Below are 26,124 nucleotides of genomic sequence, written 5' to 3'. Positions count from 1 at the left end.
GCGGCGACCGTTAGCCGCCTCAGCGCGCCTCTGCCCTCGCGGCGCCCGCGCCGCTCCCCGCCACGCTGTCTGCGGCCGCCGGCAGCGGAGGGGCGGCCCGCGAAGGGGAAGGCGTGTGGGGCCGGGGCGGGGCCGCCGGCAGGAGGCCGAGCTTGCTGCTATAAAGCCGGCGGTGCCCGCACCAGCCCCGCTCGCCGTGCTCGCTCCCGCGCTGCCGCCGCCCGAGCCCGCCTCAGCCCCGGCCTGGCCGCTAACATGGCGCTGTCCAGCGACCCCCATTTCAAGAAGCTCGTGGAGTGGCACAAGGCGAACGCCTCCAAGCTCGTCCTGCGGCAGCTCTTCGAGAGCGACAAGGATCGCTTCCAGAAATTCAGGTGAGGCGGGGCAGCCTCGTCCCCCCCCCACCCCACACCACCACCACACCCCGGCCCTCCCCGCAGCCGCCCCTGGGGTCCCCTCTGCCCCGTTCCCCCTCCGAGCGGGCGCCGAGGCTGCCGGCGCGCCGAGCGCTTCCGCACTCCAGGCCCGGGGCGCGGCCGTGTTTCCTCCCTCCCTCCCCGCTGCGGCAGGTGGCGGCTGCGCCTGGCGCCCGCCCCCGCCTCCGCGGCGGAGCGCTCCTGGCGCCCGGCAGGCCCGCGCGCGCGGCCGCGGGGGCAGCGCGGTGCGGCGGGGGGAGGCGTTCCGCTGGCAGCCCGCTGCGCGGCGGGGAGGCGGCCGCGGCCGGGCGGGCGGAGGCCGGGCACGTGCGCCCGGCGCCTGCAGCGCCCTCCCGGGAGCGCGACGTGGCTGGAGCCCCGCCGCGGGGGGAGGTGCCGTCTAGGGGGCTGCTCGGCCGGCGGCCCCCGAGCACGGCGGCCGTGCGCGCTCGTCCTTGACTCATCCTTGCGGCAGGGTACGTGCCGGGAAGCACAGCGCCGAGCTGCAGCTTGCACAGTGGCATTGTGGGTCGTTCATTTCTCAGTCTCTCGCATCCATGTGCTTAGTCATGATAAGTCCCTGCGATAAGATGACTCTGAGCGGTCACAAGGAGCGATCGGTGTGTCCTACCTGTCAGTGCCTGCCCCTACCCTGAAACTGAGAAGCAGCAATGTTTAGCAGATTTAGCTTTCTCCCTTGCTTTGCTAACAAGCTAACTCACGCTAACAACATTACGGAAAACATATTGCAATATCTCCTAGCTACAGACAGAGAAGGAAGAAAGAAGTGGAAGTAGCGGGGTAACATTCAGCGTTCCCTTGTAAAATGGGGCTAACGTTTTCCGCGTGCTGGAGACTGAGCAGTCATATGCGTGTTGGTAAAAATCTGACAATATAAGCAATCTGGAACTTCTACTATTAAGTAGATTCATCACTGAATTGAACTTTAAAGTGATCCTGACTAATGCAGATATAGGGAACTTCTGGTTTTGAGTGTTGAAATAAGATTTTTTTTTTTTCTGTCATTTTGTGCTTGTCAAGCTTTTCAGCAGGGTCCTGGAGAAAGTGGCTTTTCTTTCTTCTTGAACTGCCTAGATACTTCTTAAATTATAATGAAACACTGCACATGAAGTTTCTACATACCTGTACACAAGAGGTAAAATGTCATATTCTTAGATGGAGAGTCTTACTACTTTGGAGTATTGACTTTGTCTGGCTCGCCTAACAGGACTTGTGTTACTGTTAAAAGAGCTTATTAATGTTCTCTTATGTAAACCTACTAGCCCTTTTCTGGTAGGAAAGCATGTTCTGGTTGCAAGCTTCCCTTATCTCCAGTACATCCCAAAAGATTGAGTTTGATAATATCCTTGTAACAAAGGAAAGCAGAAGCAGACCAGCTAAGTAAATCTAAAGGTATAACAGGTTTCTGTAAGGTCCCTTCCTTAATGCTTTAAGCAGATGTTTCTTTGGGGGTAGCACTGAATCTTAGTTGTATTGGTTGTCGTTTTATTACCTAAGCTACTTTAGCCATAAAACATTTTCCTCAATCTCTGATAGTCTGTATTTATTTTCTATTGCCAATGTGCATTATATTTATTTTTTTGAATATTACACTGTCAATGTATAGAATTAACAGTGGAGAAGATATTTGGCAATTGTTGTTTCAAGCGCATGTACTAACCTGCATTGCACATCTTGCCCAGGCTGAGAGTAGTTAATGCATCTCCCAGAATTGTTTCTGGTTTTTATTTGGTATGAAACGCTCTTTACCAAGACTACCCATTTCACACAGCCACCCATCTTCATATCTTTTGCCCTTCCCTTAAGGACAGGAAACAGTGGTCAGACTTTTTCAGTTTATATAATCTATATTAATGCTTTCCTTTCATGATTTCAGTGTTTCCTGATTAAACTTTCATACTATGGACTACCAGGAAAACTTGTTATCTTATAGCAAAATAAAATTGCAAAAATGGTACCCTGGGTTAGTTTGACTGTGATCTGCCTGTATACTGCTTGTGGCTTGCCACTTTACGAGTTGAATCAGCAAGATGATGGTGGCTAATATCTGTTGAAAGCCTGAGTAATCTGGAGGACTGGCCACAAGGTACTCTGTAGTATTCACCTCTTTCCTCATGCAAAACTAATCTTCATGAAGATGCTTCAGTCAGTTCCTGATAGTCGCTGACTGTCTCACCTCTGATGGAAAAGAGGCAAAAACTTACCTATGTAAAACTGCTTCTTGACTGTTGTGCGGTAGAAGTTTCAGGAATGATGTGAATAGGTTCCTAACGTGAATATTTATCTATTTAAGGTTACTCTAAGGTATCCATCTACCTAAGAGCCTTTCACTCAGTAATGGTACTCTGTGGATCTCAGATCCTTCCCTCCTCCTGTCCTCACCTCTCCGTTCTTGAAAACATACATATCCTTTTTCCTTGCCTAATTTTGAGTCTGTTCAAAGCTATAAGGTACAACTGTGATGTTCTTTGACACCCGAATGTAAGCCCTGTCAAGAACTTCAGGCCTTAACATAATGAATTGTTCACTAGGAAAACTCTATCCTTAGTTTTGGAAGGGTTAGAATGGATAAGCTGCATTATAAAAATCAGCAGATGATAGATACCTGGATGCTAACTAGGTACTTTTGATGCAAGTAGTCAATGCTGACTCTAGAAGACTGATAACTCCTAGCTGGTGTCCTGTGCATCACATCTGTGCTTCGTTCTGTGTGGTTGACGGTACTCCTCAAGGGTAGCCTTGTCGAACAGTGTACGCAGTGAGTTGACTTTGCAAAAATGAATGTAGTCCTTCTGGAAGGATCAGAAGTGGATTTAAAAAAAAAAAAAAAACACACCACCAGGGAATCAAGAGGCCCATAGGGGTCTCTAATGGATGCATACAACTTCTTTGTGTTTAGACAGGAGATAAATTCATTCTTTGAGATGATGCAGATAACCTTCCAGTAAAGAACTGTGTCACTTGAATGTGAATGTGGCTTACGTGACAAGTCTCTTGTTTCCACCTGGGTAACGCTGCTATTGGATGCTGCATTGCAGAATGGGTAGTGTAGCAGAATGCCATTGATCTAGGGAGGTGCCAGGGAGAGGGTGGAACTCTGTGTAAGGATTTAATATGAGATTACATTGCATGCCTGTATGTTCTTTGTCACAAGTGTAGGAAGTGGAAGTTAGATCTGTTGTCTTCCCTGGTATATGTTGCTGTTTATTTTTTTGCATGAGGAGTGTCGGGGGTGGGGAGTGCAGGTCATCCCTCAGCTGTCTGCACTTTCTTCAAGTCAGTAGTGATTTGAATCCAAGAAGAATTTATTGGGATGCCTTGTCTTCTAGGACTTGAGGTTGATTGTTGTTCATACAAGGAAAACAACAGCAGATGGAAGCATGTTGTACATATCTGGTAAACATGAGATAAAAATTTTAAGGATTTCACATTCGTAGAGAGTCTTTTCCAGTGTTCTACTCTGATTAGACTGTACCATGAATTTTTTTTAACAGTTCTGCTTCTCTAAACTGTGAAGCAATATTAGTATACTAATGGCCTCGCTGTTCTACTAGTAACATGTATTCAAACTTCCATTGCATTGAGGGATTTGAGACTTACTTGCAAACTGATAATGAATCAAACTTCAAATTGTGAAAGATGTACAGATTTGTTTGTATTTTTTGGTACTCTTTTAATAAAGAGTGAATTATCAGGGGAGAGTTACAGTCCCTCAGCTAGTTATATTCCAGATATCCTTACATTGGATCGTTAGGGTTTCAGTATTACAGTTTACAGCCTACTGAGGAGAAGAGTAATTAACAGTCTTGATTTTGTTTCTCCCCCCTGCCACCCCTGCCTCACTTTCTCTTTCCCCTATGAATGAAATGCTCTTTCCAACACTGTGCTCGGAGATACCTATCTTTTTTTTTGACTGTCTCTTCTATTTTAGAAGTAGAGAAAGGATATCTTATTGTGCTTTTTTATCAATTTAATGAAACCACCAAAATGTCTAGGTCTTGCTGGTTACTGCTCTTGTCTTCCTTTCTACAGTCTTGCCTGCTCTGTCATATTAAATCTGTTTGGAATTGTGGTTATGCCATCTTTTCACCTTCCAAGGTGCCTGACACAGGTGGGCACTAACACAATAGTGAATTGTTTATGCCCGAGTATTTGGAAAGAAAAAAGCAAGGAAGATGATGAACAACGTGGACGTGCATTGTGAACAGAGATGCATGCAGTTTCCTGTGACACTAGCTTGTGGAGCAAAAAAAGGTGCAGAGTAAGGCATAGGAAAGGCACTGTCCTTTTGTAGAAGGCCTGCTGCATGACTTCTAAGAGTTTAGTCCTTCAGTTCGGACTAAATGTGTATGTTAATTAGGCTGTAGGTGTTAATTAGTGCAAAGAGAAGAAATGGCTAGGAAACACTGTTGTAAAAGCCTGTAGAGGAACTATAGAACTTCTCACTTAGATACCAGGCTAGTAAATGCAAAGGGACTTGATTTCTGTTAGACTGCTATTCTCACGTTTTGTCTTGGATCTAAACTGAAAGTGTTTTGACATATTAAACAATAATTCTTAGATTAGGATTAATTTGGAGACCTGCCACTATCCCTCGATGTGGATAGTGATACTGCATAGCTCACAAATGGGATTAATTCTGCATAGTACTTGACAGATTTTTTTTTGCGCTTTGAGTTGTAATGGGTTTATCAGGCTTGTTTAAGTCTCCATGTAAAAGCATGATTACATTTGTTGAAATGGCCTGTAGAAAAACAGTTTAATTTCTTCAGCAGCAAAAGAAGCGTGGTAAGCCTTTCACTTCTGTTATATATGGAAAATAATTGTGGCTCAGTGAAAATAGAATGTGATTGTCCAACTGTGCATTAAAAAAATGCTTAATTGTATTTGGATTTTCACAAGCAGAAAATGGACATTACACTTTAGCTTGTTGAAAACTGTAGCCTTCAATTAAAATGACACTAGAGTATCTAGTAAATCACTTCATGAAACTTGTTGGGCAAATCTGACCCTCAGGTCATCTTTACTAGCTTAGTATAACTAGGATTGAAATTATTACATAATCTGTTCAGGAGTTGTCATTATCTTGCTCAAAACAATTGCTCTTCAGGAATGTACAATTAAACAACCTGTTTCTTTTGACAGCTTAACTCTGAATACTGATCATGGGGATATCTTACTGGATTATTCAAAGAATCTTGTTACAGAAGATGTAATGAAAATGCTGATGGAACTGGTAACTCTTTAAAGTGCTGAATTAATAAACTCAAATGGCTTTAAAAAAGTGACTTTTTCCAGTCACAGGTTGTTTTAACGTTGTTTATATATGTTGAGCTTTGAATCAAGAGACCACAGAAGTTCTGGGTTATTTGTGTACACATCTTGGCATTGTTCAGAGTCTCACATTGTCCTCTAGCCACCAAGGTGCCAAACTGTTTCTGTGCCTGGACAGTTTCTTGCCATCACTGAAGGCAAGAAAGAGACCAGTTGGCACGTGGGACTGTTACTGCAGTCTGCAGTAAAATAGGATAGGGATTCATATGAAGTTGCAAGAGAAGCTATTACCTTCTGTTATAATTGCAGATACAGAAGACATTTCATGTGTTATATAGTCTCAGTTTTGAGATTCATTGGTTGGGTATGTTTTAAGGAAGAGGTTTGTGTTAATCTCTGTTTAGGGTGGTGTCTCTATTTACAACCCTCCATTAACTACTTGGTTCAGCCAAAGACAAAACCAGGATGGGACACCAATTTTAAAAAATCGGAAACGCTGGCAGATGTTAACATTAGCAGAACTTTCACTAATCTTCTGTAGTGGTGGAGGAATTCTAAGCTGGTACCCAGAATCAGTAATAAATTCTGTAGTTGAATAATAATCTGATTCACTACATCTTTATCAATTAGCACATGTTACTGTGTGTAACCTCTGAAGTGAAAAAACAGCCTGTTTAAAAAATACCAGTTTTAACAAGAGAATCAATTTTTAAGCTAGAATCTAGTGTGTCATTCCCTCTAATATCATGATTCTTTGACAAGCTTACCGTTTTATGTAGTAAATGTTCACCCTCTTCAGTGTAGCTGGACCTTTGTCGTACATGCTGACTTCTTACTATTTTTAAGAGTACAATCTATTTTTACATTTCTCAGGCAAAGTCAAGGGGTGTGGAAAGTGCCAGAGAGCGAATGTTCAGTGGAGAAAAGATCAACTTCACTGAGGTAAGGCTATTTCTGTCCCTGGTTCTTTCCTCTCAGTTGTGCCTATATATTATGGGTGTTCATGCCTCTAAGTGATGAGTCTGTGCAGAGGGGGAACTATTCTAATTGCTAGTGCTGCTCTGAAATGATGAAAACGGTGTTAGTACATACTTCATTACTTACATGATGAATTTTTACAGCTTTGGGAAGAAGAAAAACTTGTATGAATAAAGCTATTCAGTCCTCCCTCCCACATGCATTTCCTAATGTTTTTTAGAGATTTTGGTGGTATGTAATTTTTTTCCTTCCTTTCCCTTTGCTCTTGTGGAGAGGGAGATGAGTTATAGATCTTTCAGAGGACATGGAACAGAGGATTACATTCCAGATATCCCTTACGTGCTTTTGCCTAATGTCAGTGTCCATAAAGCTTTGCAAACTATCTACAATCCTTGGTTTAAAAAAAAAAAAAAAAACTGTGTAAGACCACCTGCTTTAGGTTGCTGATGCTATTTATCTTTGGGTGAGATTTAAGAGTAGATCTTGCAAAAAACTTCTAGGGAAACTAGTCACCTATTTTCAGTAAGAGGATGAGTGTTTTCCTCTTTTTGTAGGCCTGAAGGCTATGGCTATGGTCAAATCCTCCTTCACCAGAACATACAGAGAATCAACTGTACCTTTTTTCTTTAATTAAATAGGATGAAAGCTGGAGACTCAACAGTATAGCATGATTTATTGGCCTACCTTAAATATTAAAGGTTCTTTAGTATGTCTGAGGTAATCTCTCAGAAATTAGTACTTCCTTTCACTTGTTTGTTGTCTGACTTAACTCTTGCACAAGCTGCTTGCTGTAAATAACTCAGCAGTTGGACATTGTATTGTTTGTGAACGCGGCATGTCTGTAGAAATACAAAAACAGAACCAGATAAAGCTAGTTCTGGAAAATGGTTCCTTTTTCTTTTGTGTTAATGCCTTGCAATTTAGATGGCCTTTTAGCCAGGAGGGAGAAGGAGAGGGAAAAGAGTGAAAAGTCTTAAATCGGCCTGCAGGCTTGGAATTTCTGATATGGCCTCTTTCGCTATCCACATGTAGCACAAAGATTATTACAAGGGAGCCAGTCTGTCCACGCGTTGAGACTGATGTTCAGTGTTGGCCTGAGATCAAATATAGCAGCTGAAGACTTTTCAGAGGGATGTAACTTTAGCACATAACACTTAAACACAGTGTTAAATTGTAGGGTATGTTTGACCCCCTGCTACTAGCTCCCTGCTTCACTGCTATCTGAATGTGGCAACTTCATGTAGCAGTTACCTTTATGATGAGTCCAGAAACATCTTTTTCGTTGATTAGGGTACTTTTCATTTACAGTCAGATGATGACCTAGAATTAGATTTGGTTTAATTCATTTTTTGAAATCTGTTCGTATGGAATATCGAGCAAGTTTGGCTTTGGAATGTGAATATGTGGACAATGTGAAACTGTCATGAGACTTTAAAAACAGGATGCTGTCGAACAGTATCACCTAAAAAATCTTAGAGCAGTAAGACAGAAAGGAACTGCTTAATGACAAGAACTGACTTGTCCACTACCCTCATTCTAGTTTGGAGCACTTTTCTAAGCTATTGGTCTTAAATATTTGAGGCTTGTCTATATTTGCTGTTGCAGGCATTGGATGCTTGCTGTGGGCCGATGTAGAAATTCTTTATAGTGCACCCAAGCATGACAGTGCCAGGTGCTCATCCCAGATAAGTTAAAACTTGCAGCTTGATATGACACTCTGTGCATCATAAGGTCGCTCATATCTGACCGCTCATTATGGGTCCAGTCTTTGTTGCCCACCCAGATATTTTGGTTTATAGCAATAGATATCAGTTCAAATGTGACAATTTATCGTGACGAAGACAAAGCTTCCTCTGAGTCAGATAGTGAACAGTATTTGCTTATTCACTTGTGCATACTTTTCTATGAGATACCATTTCCTGGCTGAGAGTGTCATAAAGAATTGTTTCTGTCACCCCAGATTTAAGTGGGTACATCATAATTAGCAACTGAAAGAGCTTGTGCATGTTCCAAGTCAGTAACCACATAATCAATGATTTTGAATTAGCATTTGGTATTTAAATCATAACTTGGCAGTTCATGTTGGCCCTGTTGTCTTTGTCTCACAATGCTGCTTATTGTAGCAAGAAAAAAATGAGACAGACCAGACTAATTCTTTAATTTGTTTATTGGTATTAACGCCAACAGCTTCATTCTAGATTAAAGCCAAAAACTCCAAAGTAGGTAAATGGGAGGCAGGGTTTTAGGGTTTTGGCTGGTGTATCTCTGGAGAAATCATATAAGAAGATGCACTTTAACAGGAGAATTTTTCTTACCTAACACAACCACGGCCTACATACCTAGTATGTAAGTACTTGAGTAGTACTTCATTTGCTGCCCACAGTTATGTGGCTATTGTATTATTCTCAGATGATTAAATACATGTTGTCTCTCCATGTGTGAAATGGGCTACTATTGAGAAAATGCCAGAGAAAATAACTTCTTCTGGCTGCTTGTTACAATTGACTTGATCAGTATCTTCCGTAGCAGAAAACATAATTTCCTCCTTGTATACCTGCAACCTGCTGAAAAGACTGGAGTTACTGAGTATTTGAATATTACTGAGTTCTGAACTTCAAACATTAAATGTTTTTCAAGGGATTTTGAACTTTCTGTTCAAATGACAATAAACTATTTGTTTACTTAGTATGTTATATGTTGTTGTAAGCCCTCTTTGCTGGCTCTGACAAGTGAGAAGGTGATTGGGTAGTTGGAGAGAGGGGTGTGTGTATGTATACACACATATATACCTCCTCCGCTAATTCAGTTTAGAGTAAACAATTTTTAATTTTCTTAAAAGTTGCGTTGACTTTTGGATGAGACACCTAGGTGTAATGCTGCACTAGCTCCATTAATCTTTCCCCTTTTCTTCCTCTTGTTTCAGAACCGAGCTGTGCTTCATATTGCTCTGAGAAATCGCTCCAATGCGCCAATACTTGTAGATGGGAAAGATGTTGTTCCAGAAGTAAATAAGGTGTTGGACAAAATGAAACACTTCTGCCAGGTATAAAGCACCACCATAATGTACTCTTCCTATATTTCCACTATATCCACCCAGGTTCTATTACATGTATGCTGTGAAGCACTGATTGTAGACTGAATGAGGGGAGAGTAACTGGTGCAAACCAATATGGCATATAACTGTTTTTCTGTTCAGGCGTGGGGTTTGGGCTGTTTTGAGTGTGATTTGCTTCACTTGCTGTCATTCCCTGGCCGTTTGCTTTAATGGGCTCTCTGGATCTTGCTTTCTTAGCAGTAATCTTGCATTTACTTCAGAAGCTTCAAAAGTATTATAAATAAAGGGTCGTTCATATGTTGCTTGCTTTTCTTGCTAACTTTTCAACTACTTGAATCTAGTAAGTAGAAACTGCCTCTTAAAATTCGTATGAAATGGGAAGGTGGGAGTTAGATACTCCCAGTTTCCTTGCAGTTTGATTATGGTCTACTTGGAACCAGAAGATCTCTAAAACAATTTAGATCAGATACCTTTATAATTCTATTCTGTTTGCAGTTTTAGCAGTGTGAAAACTGTGATCCCTAGTGAGACAGAGCACTCTACTTTATCTCCTTAAATATCAGTAGTTGTGTGTTGATTCTGTGCATGTTTAAAATGTAGGAATCTGTCAGATGAGTTAAGAAAATTATCGTTGGAGAACTAGAAACCAGTCATTTCATGCATAGAGCACTCATAAAAAATCAAATTTGTCTGATAGACTAACCAGTAAAAGCTCCCTAAATAGTTCAGATGTACTTTAAGCATGGCTGTGAGGAACTGGTTTTGCTTGGCTGCTGTTATGAATCTTATCCAGATGGTACTGGCGAGTGTTACCACCAACTTAAGATTGTAAGCCTATACAAAATGAGTCTGGATTATATCCAGTTTCCAATGGATAAGTGCCAAAATCCGTAACTGACAATTATTTCTGAATCTGGCAGTTTTTCAGACAGTCTCAAGAATTGAATGTCCACAGAAAAGGAATGTTTTTTTCTATCCTAGAGTTTTTCTTCATAGTTAAGATTTTTGGTAGTGAAAAACGGGGAAGTCTTAGCAGTGATGCTACTTCTTTCATAGATAAGACTGCTTCAATCATCAGAGCTTGTAAATGTCACTTTCCATGCAGAGCTAGCTGCTTTGCAGAATTAATCATGCTAAACACTTTTAATCTTGTCCGGAAAGATTAATACAAAGACACTTGGTTTAGTCAATTCTCCCTTTAACTTAGAGGCAGATGGGACTTTGGAACTATTAACAGCCTGATCTATTGGCTACAGTAATGGTATATACCCAAATGATTCTACACTTGGAAAAAAGCCAAAGCTTTCTCAAAGCAGAGCTGTTAGGAGGGAGACCTACTTATCAACATAATGAAATTACTAACTTGTTGCAGAAAAGAAATGGCTTAGAATTGGGGACCGTATATAGAGGTGTGTATGGTATAGGCTGATACTTGCAAGGCTCATTTTGTGATTGGAATAGGTTTAACTTATAGCACATGATGGACAAAATTCAGTGCAACGTTTTGACATTATTTTATTGTGATTTTGTTTGTCAGGACTCTCAATAACTGTTAAAGCAGTGAGAACAGAGTAGAAACGTGTTCTGTGTTCTTTTAAGGTGAAGCCCAGGAATGAATCTTTTAATGCAAAACATATATAGGCAATAGGAGAGTGAGTGTTTGGTTTGCACATAAATGTGTACACCCATGGCTTCATTTCTTTTTTTAAAGTCTTTGAATTTAGTTAGCAAAGTTGCTTTTAACTGAAGACACCTAAGGAAAACTTTCAGGTTCAAACATTCCTTCATAGCTTAATGCCTGAGGGTGTATGTTCTTCGTTTTTAGCTTGATTTCTCTTACAATAGACAGGTGTATTAAGGTAAACACTATAGGAGTGCACAGAAAGAAGACTAGTTTGATCTTGCAGTTTGTTCTTTCACAGATGAGCATTAAATTTCTAACCCTTAATGAGGGATTTTTGTTACTTAACCAAATGCATGGTTAAGAAGGTAGCTTTGAGTATAGGTTTATTTGAAAGTCAGCTTAGGAGATTCTTTACAACAGTACCTGAAAACATAGCCTACTTCCAGAGTTAGAATCATTGTAATTTTAGCATAACTGAAATATTTACAGCTGTGTTTTTTGCCCTAGAGAGTCCGTGGTGGTGAATGGAAAGGCTACACTGGAAAGGCAATAACTGATGTGGTCAATATTGGGATTGGTGGCTCTGACTTGGTAAGCTTCTGGCTTCCATATTTTTCATGTCTTTTGAGTGTGCCTACTCCTGCAATGAAAATGTTAAAACCTAATTACGTTGCTTCTTTCCAGGGCCCTCTGATGGTAACTGAAGCCCTGAAACCGTATTCCAAGGGAGGCCCTCGTGTTTGGTTTGTATCCAACATTGATGGTACTCACATAGCCAAAACCCTGGCTGAGCTTAACCCTGACACTACGCTCTTCATCATTGCGTCGAAGGTATGTCTAATACAAGCACTGATGTGCGACTTAAACTATAAAGGAATTAGTCAGAATAGAGATTCTTCCACAGGAAGATCTGTAACTTCTAGTGTGGACTACTTCTATGCAGGCCAATTACAATTCAGCCAAAATTCACAATAGGTTTGTGTCTCAAATGTTTCTCTTACTCTACTTCTCTGGGTGGAATCTAGGATCCTATATGGTTCTTGAAATTCAAGATCTTTCTCTTTCCTTACTTAAGGTCATTTGAGCTCCTTTATCTTACATACTGTGCAGTAACATTACACTATTTCAACTAGTTAGCACTGTACTTCAATCACAGGTTTGCATGAATGAACTATACTTAGCTTGAATCTTCACTCTGGTTTAGGGCACTAATAAATATCCCTTCCCCCTGCCCAAAACTTAAATGCCGAGTGCCTTGATCACTGCAAATGCTAGGCCTCTTTATTTGCAAATAGGTAAAGATGTTCTGCTGGTATTTTATAAGACAACATTTATTTCTGAGTATGGGCTTAATGCCTGCATTTTTTTAAAATCTCAGCTTGTGGGTAACTTAATTCATAAGCATAGTTGCCAGCTGCTATTTCTTCCTTTTTGAGGAATACAAGCTAGAACGTACTGGCTTCTGTCTCATCAGAGGAAACTGATGACAAACTTCATAGTTATCTAACTTGGGTTCCCTTCTTTTCTAAGGCACAGTAGAACCCTTCTGCGGTTGAAGACCATCTGCAAGAAATGAGCATGTATAATGCTGGCCATGCTCTATTGTATTGCTCATTATTTCATCTTGGCAATACTGTAGACCAACTTATGGAATAAGAAGGAAACTTGAAAAACGACCATTAGTGTTACTTTGTGAATAATTGAGTTCAAGCATCACGGTTCAAAGGCTCAAAATATTGCCAAATTGCAAGAGTAACACTTCAGTTTCTACTTACCAGACAGACTGTAGCTAGATAATTGGATATATTTGGAAGAAGATGAATGGTATTTTTTAGTTTTCCATAACAGGCCTCTGTTTCATAATGAAATAATTCTGATATGGATGAGAGCAGGATGAATATGATGTTCACCCCTAAAGCTGAATTTTGATGGTTGAGTAAATCAGAATGGCTGTAGATGATCTGAACAGAACTGCATGACTGACCTTCTTTGCACACTTCATCAGACAGGAAAATGTTTTCTCTAGTCAGCAAAATAAAGTTGTGGCAAAACTCTTAGCAGAAATGAGTGCTCAAGTGTGGAAAAACAGGAATTAATCCAACTAGGTTATCCTGTTCTGATGGTCAATTATTTTCTTTTTAAGTGAGTAGTAAAAATTAATTTTGAAAGACTAAAGTAGAAACTTGTAGTCTCAAGGTTTTGTATATCAGTTTAGGGGAGGGAAGGAAGAGAGGCGAGGTAGGAAATGAATAGTTACTGCAATTTCAAAGAAATGCTAGTTAGTCTTTCTAAGTTTACCTTTATAGTTTTAGTCTTTACTGGCTTGACTCTTCCTGGAATCTGGCAGCAGCTCTTTATTATGAATATATGAAATTATTCTATTCTGATTAGCTCAAACGATTTTTGCTGCTATTTTAGCAGCCTAAACTTGCCTTAGATTAAGCACGGTGTTTTACATACTTCCTTGTTTTGTGATGTGCAGACTTTCACCACCCAAGAAACTATCACCAATGCAGAAACAGCCAAAGAGTGGTTCCTGCATGCTGCTAAAGATGTAAGTCTAATATGGTTAGGTTATGTAACAGAATGTAATAGCTTTCTGTTGTGTAGCCTCTCTCTGGTCTTTCTAAGCATGCTTTGGAGCAGAGCCAGTAGCTGCCTGAATATAAGTTGTATAGCTCAGGAAATGCTGTATGCAACACACTAAAGTGACAGCCTGCTATGTCTGATCTAACTGATAAAATCACAGAAGGTTTTTGTTATGGGTAGCTGTTATGGGTTGTTTCCCCAAATATTCCCTTTCAAAGTAATGCATTGTAGTATCTGCCTTATCTGGCTAATAATTTTGTGCAAATGTTAGACCACTGACATAGAAATGCAAAAATATGGTATCTACATGGCCTCATCTGCCAATTCTTGGCAAATCTTTCAAAGCTGGAAATGAAGCTATTGTTTAAGTGATATACTGATGTTTCTGTGGCAGATGTCTGTGCTATGAATATAAACCTTGTATTTGGTTCACTTCCTCCCACTTGTAACCCTTCAAAGGAAAAGACAGATACAGGGTGCTTAACTACCTAAGATGGTCTCTAACCTATTCCAAACAGGACGGTTGTACTTGATTTGAAAGCTGGGCTTTGAAATTCACCATTGCACTACTGTTATGAACAGCTCATCTTTTGCTGAAAGACCAAAGTTTAAATCTGTACCTTGGGATTTATCAGTAGGTTCCAAGAAACAGATATCCTGTAGTCTTAACTTTTGACCCTAGCCAGGAAGGTAGCACATGTACAGCAAACTGTCTGCTCCAAAGTATTAGTGGTGTTGCAGGCTGATAACATGCTCTTAAAGAAATAGTATGCTGCCCTAAGATAGGTAGTGCGTGCTTCCAGAGGGAGGTCTTCAGAATATTGTCTTCAGGCAGGCATGCTGCCAAATCTTAAAGTGAATGTGAATACGGTGATTTCAAGCTGATAAAAGCTAAAACAACTGGTGATAATCAACAGTATTTTGTGTAAATGGTAGCAAATCAGCTTTATAACCAAAAATGAAAAATAGTTAATGCTCTAGATCTAACAGTCTGTCTATTTTATTAAGCCTTCTGCTGTGGCCAAGCATTTTGTTGCCTTGTCTACCAATGGTGTAAGTATAATAATTCTATTTAAACATATTTTTGAAACACTTCCAAAGTAAGGAACTATATGTAGCAAGACTCGTAGCTCCATTAGACTTCTACTTTTTTTGTAGAGCTTTATAAATCTGAAGTCAAGATCTCTTACTTGAAATGTCTATACTGTTATTAGTGAAGGACACCTGTTACTACTTAAGCATGTGTGTGAAGGTAGCCATTATGTAAGCAAATAGTACTCTTCTAGAGTCCTCAGATAAATGGTGAAGTGATGTAAGTAGCTTGTGTGAATAATCTGTTCCATATGAGTAGTATCATGTACCCTGACATGGTGATTGCCTTTGTACAAAATGCATGCAAAAGGATATGGGATAGAAAGAGCTGTAGCAATTAGAAAGACTCTACAATAATTGAAGCCTTCAGGTGAGGTCCTTGGTATAAAGTTCCTTTCCTCACTTCTGGTTCTGAATGTAAACTGAATGTCAGTTTAACTCCTAACTGTATTTTGCCACTTATACACTGTCTGGTCAATTTATATCACTGAATTGAACTTTCTGTTCTGATATTGCTGAACAATGTTAGACTGTAGAATGTAGAAATGGAGGTGTACTTTTTCTGATGGGTGCTCTGTATTTTTGAATTGGGGGATATAATTGGAGAATCGTATATTAAATTGGTACCTCACTTGACTTTTTTAGTTGCTAGACATTAAGGTTTATAAGAAGTCTGGCTTTAGTTATGGTCGTCTTACCCACTTCTATTTTTATTCTAGCCTAAAGTTAAAGACTTTGGAATTGACCCAGAGAACATGTTTGAGTTTTGGGATGTAAGTAAACGTTTAAAGTTGTGCAGTAGACATCAACTGCTAGAATAATTTACTTCAGAAAATCTTAAATCGATGTCAGTGCCAAAAAGAACCAAAAATTAGTAGTTGTATTGTCCGTATTGAAACGTATGAAGAATCATGACGAAAGGCAAACTGAGAACATGTCCAGCAAGTAAAACGAAGTCTTACCTCTTGGCCATTCCATAAAAATCCTCCTGTCAAAGGTCTGAAGAGGAGCCTTCTGTGTTCTTGGCTGTCTAATCAGCTGCTGGGTAACAGGAGATAGAAGTCTTAGCTTATTGCTGTTGGTGTAAGTAGTTATTATAAGCTGTGACATTTGACTGCTGGGGTCTACTGTATATAATCCAGGTTTCTAAAGGTCAAACATCAGAAAAATGAGAATCTAATCTGATATTTTGTAGCAGACACTCGAAAGGATAGTGCTCTTAATCTTGGTGATTATTATACTTAATCAGAAACAGTTTGATTCATGTCTCATGATCATGTACCTGACAAACTAGACTTTAAAGCTGCTGTTTAGGAATGATCTAGAACGCTACCTTTCCCTAGACAATGTCATAATCTTGGTGAAGTGGGCTCTGCTTAGAGGACCAATACATGCCTGAGTGGGCTGGAGTCATTATCAGGGTAACTGCTTCAACAGTGTTATATAAATCAGAGCCTCCTGACCAGTTGGATAACTTGAAAGTCCTCAAAATGCATAATTAAGGGATTTTGTAAGGGGATACTGTAAGATATAGGTCCCTTTGACTATGCCATGTTACAGTATAGTGATTTGTTGCCAGTAAGAATATTGATTTTAATGAAAATGGTTCTAAACACATACTACTATTTCCTAATAGTTTGAATAAATTTAAGCCCTGCGTTTCACCTGTGTAAATCTCTTGTTTTCAGTGGGTTGGTGGCCGCTATTCTCTCTGGTCAGCCATTGGGCTCTCCATTGCCCTGCATATTGGTAGGTATTCCTGTGATTATACGAATGCCGAGAGTTAATCTGTTTCCTTTAGGAATATAATCATGGAACATACTAACAGTATTGGATTGTGGATCAAATTTGTGGCAGGGATGTTATTTTACCCAACCTCTTCTGAGCAGTTGGACGTTTGTGCCAAAAGCAATCTGCAGTGGAACAGAAATGTTGAACCTCTACACTAGCACTGTGAATGCAGTTTTGGAAATTACTCATTCTTATGCACAAATAGTTAATTACACTTTTTTTAAATAAGGAGTTTATGAATGTCAGTTTCAAGGCCTAATTTTCAAGACTGCTGATGTAGCTTTACATAAACCGGATACTTTTGCTATGCAAGTGACTGAAAAAAAGTCAGGCGTCTATTTTCTGCGGGTTCATATATGTACCCTAGACATCAAATCCTAAGTCTCCAGTTCTGCTGAAGAACTGGGGAGCACCAAAAGAGCTCCTTTTCCTATCCCTTCCTTTTTCCCCAAGTATTTGTTTTCCTAGGCTATGGGGCCTGATGACAGGAACACCAGCTGTATCTGCAGTTGATTGTGGAGCAAACTAAGAAGATCCTGCAAATTGATCCCAGTCTACTTGTATTGCATGCATTTTGGGGCACCATTGGGATCTCTGATGCAGATCTTGAACACAAGTAGAGAACACACTGAATGTAGAACAGCTTACAGCTCTACGAGATACTGTTTCTTGGTGAACAGGCTCTTTAGCAACAATGCATTTGTTCCTTCATTGCTTCTTTCAGATATTTAAAATCTGAAAGCATAAAATTTATTTTCTAAATGAAAGCTAAAGTTCCATTAGACTGAAGTTAAAAGTAAAACATTGGTTGTTGTGGTGTTTTGAATGATGCGACTAGGAGTTTCTGTGGAAAACACTAGGTGAATAGTAAAATAAACTTAATCAGGCAGTAATGTTCTGTCTTCAATAAGCTGATCATCTCTGCCTTCAGACAGATTTGCTGATGTGTCAGTCTATCTACACTGCTTGCTCTTAGATCCTTCATTTCCCAGAGCTGCTGCTTTATTTGCCAGCCATTTCAACGCGATCTCTTCTCTTCTATATAAGAAGAGACAGGACTTCTGGGTTTGCAGGAAAGGGTGGTGTTAGTTGAAGTATTCATTAGTGAAAATGAGTGGTCATTAAATACCCTAATAATAGGGAAAACAAGATTAGGTGAATTGTTAGGAAAAGGGTTTTTGTTTTCCTCTCCTTTCTCTCAAAAGATCTTGCTATAGTTGTTTCTCCTCAGACAAAACGGTTCAAGGTATCCTTGCTGCATAAACTCTGCTCTGTAAGGTTTGCAGAAGTCTCCCCCCGCTTTCTGGAGTGATTGAAGCAACTGAGTGTTCCTGCTAGCTGAAAACTATGTAGCCTTTAATGCACATCTGATCTTGATGCCTCTGTTTTCTTCCCAGTTACTGTCTCTGCCTGAATGGGGACTTTAGGCAAAGGTTTTGAAGTATGTTTCATGAAGTGGGACTCAAACTCTGAAGGTCAAGTTTTAATTGTAACAATATGTTGAGCCTATGGGATGCACTGAGAAGTCAAAAAGTGGAAGTGCAACTTTTAAGTTCAGTTAGCGCCTAGGAGCCTTATGTGTAAGAAACCTAGACTGTTTTAGGACTCTACAGGAAAATCAAGTATGAGCTGTAATAGTAAGAACAGACTTTTTCTGTTAGGTTATGACAACTTTGAGAGCCTACTTGCAGGAGCCCACTGGATGGTGAGTGTGGGATGCCTGTCCCAAATTTATTCCTATTAATTTGACACAGTGTTATTTAAGATGACTGAAGACAGGTTGGTTTCTAAAGATGGGGTCCCCTTGTCCTCCCATTCCTTCCAAAATGGCTTGGAGAGCTCCTATGAGATAAAGCGGTAGTAAAAACGAATTTAAAATTTGGAGGGATGGCAGTTGCCTTGTCAAAAGCAAACTTTCTCTTTCTGTGATAAAAAGGATAATCACTTCCACACTGCTCCACTGGAGAAGAACATGCCTGTTCTTTTGGCCATGCTGGGGGTCTGGTATATAAACTGCTATGGATGTGAAACCCATGCTCTTCTGCCCTACGACCAATACATGCACCGCTTTGCTGCTTACTTCCAGCAGGTAAGGCTCAGACAGAATGGAGGATTTCAAGGAGTATGCAGATGTACTTCTGTGCTGGTTCTAGAACCTGAATGCGTGTTCCTAGGTTAAAACTGCAGTCCTTTAAATTCATGTAATAAAGGGCCTGAAGAAGACTGGCACCAAGCTTGCTATCAGTTTATTTCCCCGATTAATTTACGGTGACTTTTTTCCTTCCCTTCAGGCTTTAGTTGTTTTGGTGTCTATAAGTGAAGCAGCTATATCCTTGATATTTATAGAACTTCTATAAACGAGTGGCACTTATTTTAATTCAAGCATATATGGCAATTTGTACTGATATACTGCGTGATTCTTCAAGTAGAAAAAGTGAATTAAATGCAAAGAGTACTGTCCTTTCCTCCTTTTAGGGTGATATGGAATCTAATGGCAAGTACATTACCAAGAAAGGATCTCGTGTGGACTACAGTACTGGCCCTATTGTATGGGGAGAGCCTGGCACTAATGGGCAGCATGCTTTTTACCAGCTCATTCATCAAGGTAGACTGAAACTACTGGATGGCTTGTTTTCGAGTTATATTTTGAGTGGCTACACAGCTGCAACAGCTGGCAGAATTGACACTGGTTTAAAGGTCAGGTTTTATCTAGCATCCCCTCACTATGGTGTTAATTACTGGCTTTAGAAGACCACACAATGTAGCTCTCAACTCTACGATAGAGTCAATTAAAACTGAAGTTATTGAGCTTTGTCACAGCCCCTCCTGCCCAGTCAATGCAATTTTTAGAAAGTTTTTAAAAATATCTGAGATTCCCGTGACTCTGAAAATGGGATGAGAATTGAAGTTTTTCTGGAACTTTTAAAATTCTACTCTATTGCAGAGTTAACCTGGCTTTTCTTGTAGGAACTCGCATGGTCCCCTGTGACTTTCTGATCCCAGTCCAGACCCAGCATCCAGTCAGAAATGGTTTGCATCACAAGGTAATAAATGTTCTTTATCAGGGCACCCATATTTTCTTGTCGCTGAAGGCATTGAAGCTTATCCAGTATTGCAATGTGCCGAACTTCTAAACGTCCCCTTAAAACTGTACCCACAGGCTCTGAACATTCACAGTAGACTTGGAAATGATCTCTAAACCAATTACATACCTGGTGGTGTTTTTGTTGCTGGGGAAACTGTAGCCACAATTCTTGAGGCAGACTAAGCGTGGCCTGTTGGCTTACTGAGACTGGGAAGAGTTGAGCAATCAGACATTTGGAGAGAAAATTCCTTGTAGGAGAGCAAGGAGGGCAACCACTCTTGTAGAGTAAAAATAAAATTCTCAGTTGATTTAAAAACTGCCTCGAAGATGCTGTTGTAAATACTGATAATCTTGGGACAAAATTTAAAGATTATACCCGTGTAGTTAAGGTGAGACTTCTATGCATGGAACTCTTTAGCCAGTTCATTCCATTGTACAGTTTAACATGCATGTAAACTAAGGATTTTCAGTGAATCACATGTCACGAACAAAATAGTTTTTAATTAAAATTCTGTAGGTAGAAGCCTGCGCCCAGCTCTACCATCTATTTCAGGCTTCAGAAAAAGCATGTTTCTTCCTCAGCTAAGCTTTACTTTTACAATGATTTCAGATTGTAGGTGCTGCTTCAAATCACATATTAGCAAAACTTCTGTCAAGTGGCACCATTTTAAAACTTTCCTCTGTACCTGACTTTGCAAAAGAGGAGGAGAAAATGTTTCACTTGACTACGTGTAGATACTATAACTGTCTTTGTAACAGATAAAATGAAACCACTGAACAAGTTGCAAATTAGCATTAGGCAAGCAACAGGAAGTGAAAAACTTCTGTTATTGGTAGGGGTTGGTGTTCAGTATGTTGTTAAGCATTCTCCTTCCTTTAGAGTAAATGCATATCTAACTTCAAGTAATCAGTGTGGAAAAGCAACTGGTGCTCTGTGCATGTAACGTGGTATGGGTTAAAAGTGTAGACAACAGCGGGTGAAGGGGACACATGAAATCCTGGCTCCTTTGCCTTCACTGTAAGGTTTGCTGTCAGCAGGAGCAAGGTTCCCTACAGCGATGCTGTTTTTCTGACACATGCTATAAACGTAGTAATCAAGTCTCCCAGCAGTCTAAGGTAACAATAGCGGGCATTGTACAGAAAACTCTTCTGCATTTTACAGCCATAGTGTTGAAAATAAGGCTGTCACTCTAGACTAGGTCTCAGTCCAGATTCAAGCGCTAGATGTCACTCCTCCGGATAAGTGACTTGAGTATTGACTCGAGTCAATAAATTGATTTTTCTTCCTCTCTACCCACTAGATACTTTTGGCCAACTTCCTCGCTCAGACTGAGGCCTTGATGAAGGGAAAGACTGCTGATGAAGCTCGTAAGGAGCTGCAAGCTGCCGGGCTGAGTGGAGATGCTCTGGAGAAGCTTCTTCCCCATAAGGTAACCAGGCTCTAGCATTTGCCAGTTTTCCTCCAGTTAATGGTACAGCTGTGGTGAGGACCTTGTATTGGTAGGCTGGCTGATGGAGTTTGCCAATGAGGGCAGTGCCCTCCTGTGGCTATGAAGTGCTACTGTCTTGACAGCAGTGAATATCACATTACAGATTCTACCCTGTCAAGTCTGGGATTCTCGTTAATAGCATGCTGATCTGGAAGCCTTTTAAGACACTTTAATAAAGCTGAGCTATCTGATCATTTCCCCTTGGATATTTGTGTTTTACTACACCCCTTTGTGTTTTACTACTTTTCCCACAGCATACCATAGCCGGTACTGGCTTCTGGAGATAACACTCTACAATTGTGCTTGTAATAATTGTGGCATTGTTTTCATGTTTTTTATGACTGAAATTGTTGTTAGCCTTTAAAGCTTTTAGGATTTTCTGTTTGTCATTAATACAAATAATGCAATGTGGGCCATAGGAAAATATCACTGCGTGTTTCTGATTGAGTTTTAATGTGCTGGATTACAATGACTTCTGTTTCCAAAGGTCTTTGAGGGAAATCGTCCAACCAATTCCATTATGTTTACAAAACTCAATCCATTTACTCTGGGAGCCATCATTGGTAAGTAAAATTCACTTAACTGTGATTGTTTATTGAGGCTTTCTGATAAAGTTTATTGATAAATCTCTTTTTCTGCTTATAGCCATGTATGAGCATAAAATATTTGTTCAAGGAGTTGTCTGGGATATTAACAGCTATGACCAGTGGGGGTAAGTATCCTTGGTCTATTTCTTGTGTACTTATGAACTGTGGCACTAATCTGTCATCTTAGACAGAAGAAAGACAGTGAAAGAACAGGTTGTATACTTAAAAGCAAAAGATTATAGGATAACGTTTACCCCCAGAAATTCTGATTTCTATTTGGTCACTGGACATCTACAAAATCATCCTGCATGGCTGAACAGGGATGCACCTTTAACTAAAAAACCTTTATTTCAGTTAGATTTGAAAAAAACTGAATGCGAAAAAGAGGCAGTAATAGATGAGGGGAATAGTCAAGCAAGCTAAATATGTTCTTGGAGAAGTAACCCTTGTAGAAGGGAAAATAAATTGCCTTACATCCTTAGAAACGTTTAGGCAGCCTCAGTGGCATTTGCCAAGCAAAAGACTGGCCACCCTCTGGGGTTTTTCTTTTTTGTATTGGGATTACAAGAGTGTTCTTAGATGTCTTCAAGTATAGCAGCCATAGCAATAGCTTCAAGTATAGCAACCATCCAATGCAGGCTAGCTTCAGGAGCTAATCAAAGATGTTCTTTGTAATCTTTAGTCAGTGATATTAACTGTACAACATACTGTGTGAAGACTTAGGCAGGAGAAAGAAGGACTGGGGGAATAGATAAGTGTGCGGGTTTTCTTAGGTGAAACTTGCCTATTCTATGAGAGGTTATTTGGAAGAGTAAGTTTGCTTTACAGGTCTAGAATAGCAGTTTACATCAAACTCTTTTTAGAAAAGGCTGCCTAAAGATAGACCTTCCTCTTATATATGTTTTCTCAGAGCTTTGCTATTAGAGCGGTTTCTTTACCTAAAACATTGTAATAGAAACTGAAAATAAGACTGTCTAAAAGCTGAAAGTGTCTGCTATAAGTTTTGAAATCTGGAGGGGCATATGAATAAGTAGTACAGCTGCAACTACAACACATCAAAATCCAAAATGGAATCCAAAACCAAATATGAATTGGGGAGGGCAGGCAGAGCGTGCTACAGATGCTCTGGTTTCCTGCTGGTGTTGGAAACTTCTAGGTTCTTACCCTGTCCATGGCTGTAACTTCTGGATGGCCCTTAAAGTTGGGGAAAGCTTTCAGGTCCCAAGCTCAGCTGTTCTGATTTATTGACTTGGTGCTACAAATCAGTGTTCTGAGTGATGTCATGCTAAACAACGAGCAGTAGCAAGCTGAATGCCTTCCGCATTGGGACAGGCGGTATAACAAACGAGTAGTAAAGGGGAAAACTGTACAGAATGACTTGGCTTGACTTTTAAAACGATCTTATGTTTCTGACATGCTGCAGTTCAAGAGCTGTCTATTCAGCTAAGCAGCTGTACTTGAGACCTCTACTTTGGTCATGAATAGCACTGAGTTAAAATTCATGCAACTTAACTGTCACTAAATTCTGAAGAAAATCTTATAAATTCAAACTGCTCGCTGTCAGGTTACTTTTTACTAGCACCTATTAACATCAATGGCTTCTAGTAAATACTTTAAGCTGCTAGCACTAATGTTGTTTTTCTTTCTTCTGCTTTTATAAATGCAGAGTTGAGCTTGGAAAACAACTGGCCAAGAAAATTGAGCCTGAACTGGAGTCAGATGCTCCAGTGACATCACATGATAGCTCAACAAATGGGCTCATTAATTTCATCAAAAAACACAGAGCCTGAAATGGAAGACTCAGAGGACATTGACAATCTCACCACCGAATACTCAAATCTATGTTGTAGTTGTACTTTTTAGCCACTTTTAACAAAAATAGCACTTTACAGATGTAGCTTCTTCACTTGTTGCGGTTAATCTTGTTGCGTCAAGTGTTACAAATGAAATCTAGTTTTGTGAAACCCAGAGATTGTATAGTTGCTTTCTATTTTTGTGGTGGTTTATCCATAAAGTGCAACTGGTACGTTCCTCACTACTTTTTCCTCAACTCTCTTAAAGATTATCCCATACTGATATTAGAAAGTGAGATATAATGGATGAGTAAGACTTATTCACTTTTAAGTGCAGAGCTAATAACCTTTGCCTCACTGATTGTGTAAAAGATCCTCTGGAGCAAAGTAAACTAACTTCTCTCTGGCATGTTATTGTCTTTTTTTGGACTGGTTTTGCTATAAACCTGAAGAACTAGAATGTGTTCAAAGAATCCAATACCCCACAACTGTAAATGCTCAGGTCACATGATATTACGCATTTGATAAAGACACAGATTTTTTTTTTTTCAATGGTGCTGTGAAAAGTAAAGTTCCCTAATAGGGGTAGCTGGTGTGTATGGATTTCTTCATGAGCTATGGCGAAGCTACACAAACAGCTCTCCAAAAGGGGTAAAAGTTTCTGGAGTGACGGTGATCTCAATTTTTCCAGTTTTTGGGAACTTACGTGAAACTGAGGCTTGTCATTACTTGAAGAAATGTGTGTGTTTTTTATCCTCCAGATACAAAAATGCTTAAATCAGCATCATAGTTCTAACAGAAAACTGAATAGAAAGCAATTTAACAATATTTGCAAACACCTTTACCTCCCATATCATTCTCTACCACTGCTAACCCTCTGCTAGCATGCTGTGGCTAGTGCTCCGTAACACCTTTAATACACTTCCACCTCAAAGGTAAGTTACAAGCATTGAAGGAAGTGAGACAAATTAACTCTGGTTCTGATACATTGAACTCATGACACATGCTACTATGACTAGAAACTCTTGATGTACATTTAAGTGTCTGTAGCACATAAACTTCCTATGCTGCCACTTAGTCTGATCTTAGCGATATGGCACATCAGTGGCTGGTATTGTCTGGAATGTATCCAGCATTGTGGAGAAAGCTCAACAAGCTGGCTGCATGGATGTGAACTGCTCTGTCAGCCTAAGTGTTGGAGAGTGGTATAGTGCTTGGATGCTAGGGTTTGCTTTGCTTTGCCTTTTTATTTAAAAAAAAAAAAAAGGAAAAAAAAGAAAAAGCTTTATAAAGCATTTCCTCCTCACGAAGAACACTGTCACATAAAGAACATATAGAAGGAGGAGGCATAAGCTTTTAAGGTGGGGGTTTTGTACCTTTCTTTCAGCTATGTAAAGGTTCCTGCAACGGGGCTAGTAAAACACCACCTTCCTCTTCTCTTATTACAGGTACATGTGAAATGTGATCTGGCTTTGTGCAGATCTGTCCTGGCCTGAGTGGTAATGAGCTAACCCCAGGCCTTGTCTCAGTGCCCTTGTTTCACCTTTTATTGGCTCCTCTCTTCCCAAGTACTAAACCCTGGAAACTTTTCTTCAAGAAAAGAAATATATATTCTGAAACTTTGAAGTGGCTAGGTATTGTTTCCAGGAAAACTTCCTTTCTTTCAAGCTATTTCCTGATGGAGTGAGCACTATCTTCCCATGTGTAACATATGTCAAGCTTTGAGTCAAACAGACCAGACAACTAAAAAGTGCTTTTAAAAATGAAATATATGAATATATATTTCATATCATATATTAATATATATGAAGGCACAGTGTTCCCACATAATGACAATTTTATAGCAAGGGTGGTATTTTTCCTTTAGTGTAGTGAGTGGATGACAGCAGGAGGAGCAGAGCTGGACCCTGTCATGAAGGCTGAAACAATCCCATCTGTGGTGCACGTTTTGGAAGCCATTCAAAATAGCCCCAGGAAGGAGAATAACAGAACCGGCTGCTGATGGCAGTTGGCTCTCCTGCCTCTTTACAACTCTGGATGCCACATTTCAGTTTTTCAGAAATAGCCTTGCCAAGCAGTTACAGAAGAAGCAATTTGGCACTAACGCGTGTCCCGAGTTCAACAACTGTACCGCAGAACGCAGGCGCGCTCGCGCTCGCGACAGCTGCCGGTCGGCCCCAGGCTACGGCAGCGCCGGCCAAGCACCGCGCGGGCGCAGCCGGCCGCGCTCAGCGCCGCCGCCGCCCCCAGCCGCGCCGGCCCAGCGGAAACGCCAACGCGCGCCGGGCGGGGGCGGGGCGCTGCCGCGGGGCGGGGCGGGGCGGGGCTC

General features: G+C 40.4%; 1 protein-coding gene across 1 annotated transcript; it reads left to right on the top strand.

Moving 5' to 3' along the window:
• On the top strand, positions 1-24,204 carry GPI (glucose-6-phosphate isomerase). The gene is made up of 18 exons (XM_068956367.1): positions 1-374; positions 5,583-5,673; positions 6,585-6,653; positions 9,613-9,732; positions 11,876-11,959; positions 12,053-12,199; positions 13,851-13,922; positions 14,966-15,010; positions 15,769-15,822; positions 16,738-16,798; positions 18,502-18,545; positions 18,777-18,929; positions 19,316-19,445; positions 19,808-19,884; positions 21,227-21,355; positions 21,903-21,978; positions 22,061-22,127; positions 23,669-24,204. Exons 1-18 carry the CDS (start codon positions 256-258, stop codon positions 23,790-23,792), a joined length of 1,662 nt encoding a protein of 553 aa, XP_068812468.1. The 5' UTR covers positions 1-255; the 3' UTR covers positions 23,793-24,204.
• Positions 24,205-26,124: the final 1,920 nt, after the last annotated feature.

This window comes from Struthio camelus, chromosome 10 (genome assembly GCF_040807025.1).
Source record: "Struthio camelus isolate bStrCam1 chromosome 10, bStrCam1.hap1, whole genome shotgun sequence".
Classification (NCBI taxonomy): Eukaryota; Metazoa; Chordata; class Aves; order Struthioniformes; family Struthionidae; genus Struthio; species Struthio camelus.
The sequence above is the reverse complement of the archived record's forward strand: the minus strand, read 5'-3'. Positions and strand labels throughout refer to the sequence as shown.

Excerpts from the sequence above, each read along its gene's own strand:
- GPI (XM_068956367.1), top strand. The coding sequence starts at position 256 with ATGGCGCTGTCCAGCGACCCCCATTTCAAGAAGCTCGTGGAGTGGCAC. Across the intron at positions 5,674-6,584 it reads TGAAAATGCTGATGGAACTG|GCAAAGTCAAGGGGTGTGGA; the intron begins GTAACTCTTTAA and ends TACATTTCTCAG. Across the intron at positions 21,979-22,060 it reads TACTCTGGGAGCCATCATTG|CCATGTATGAGCATAAAATA; the intron begins GTAAGTAAAATT and ends TTCTGCTTATAG.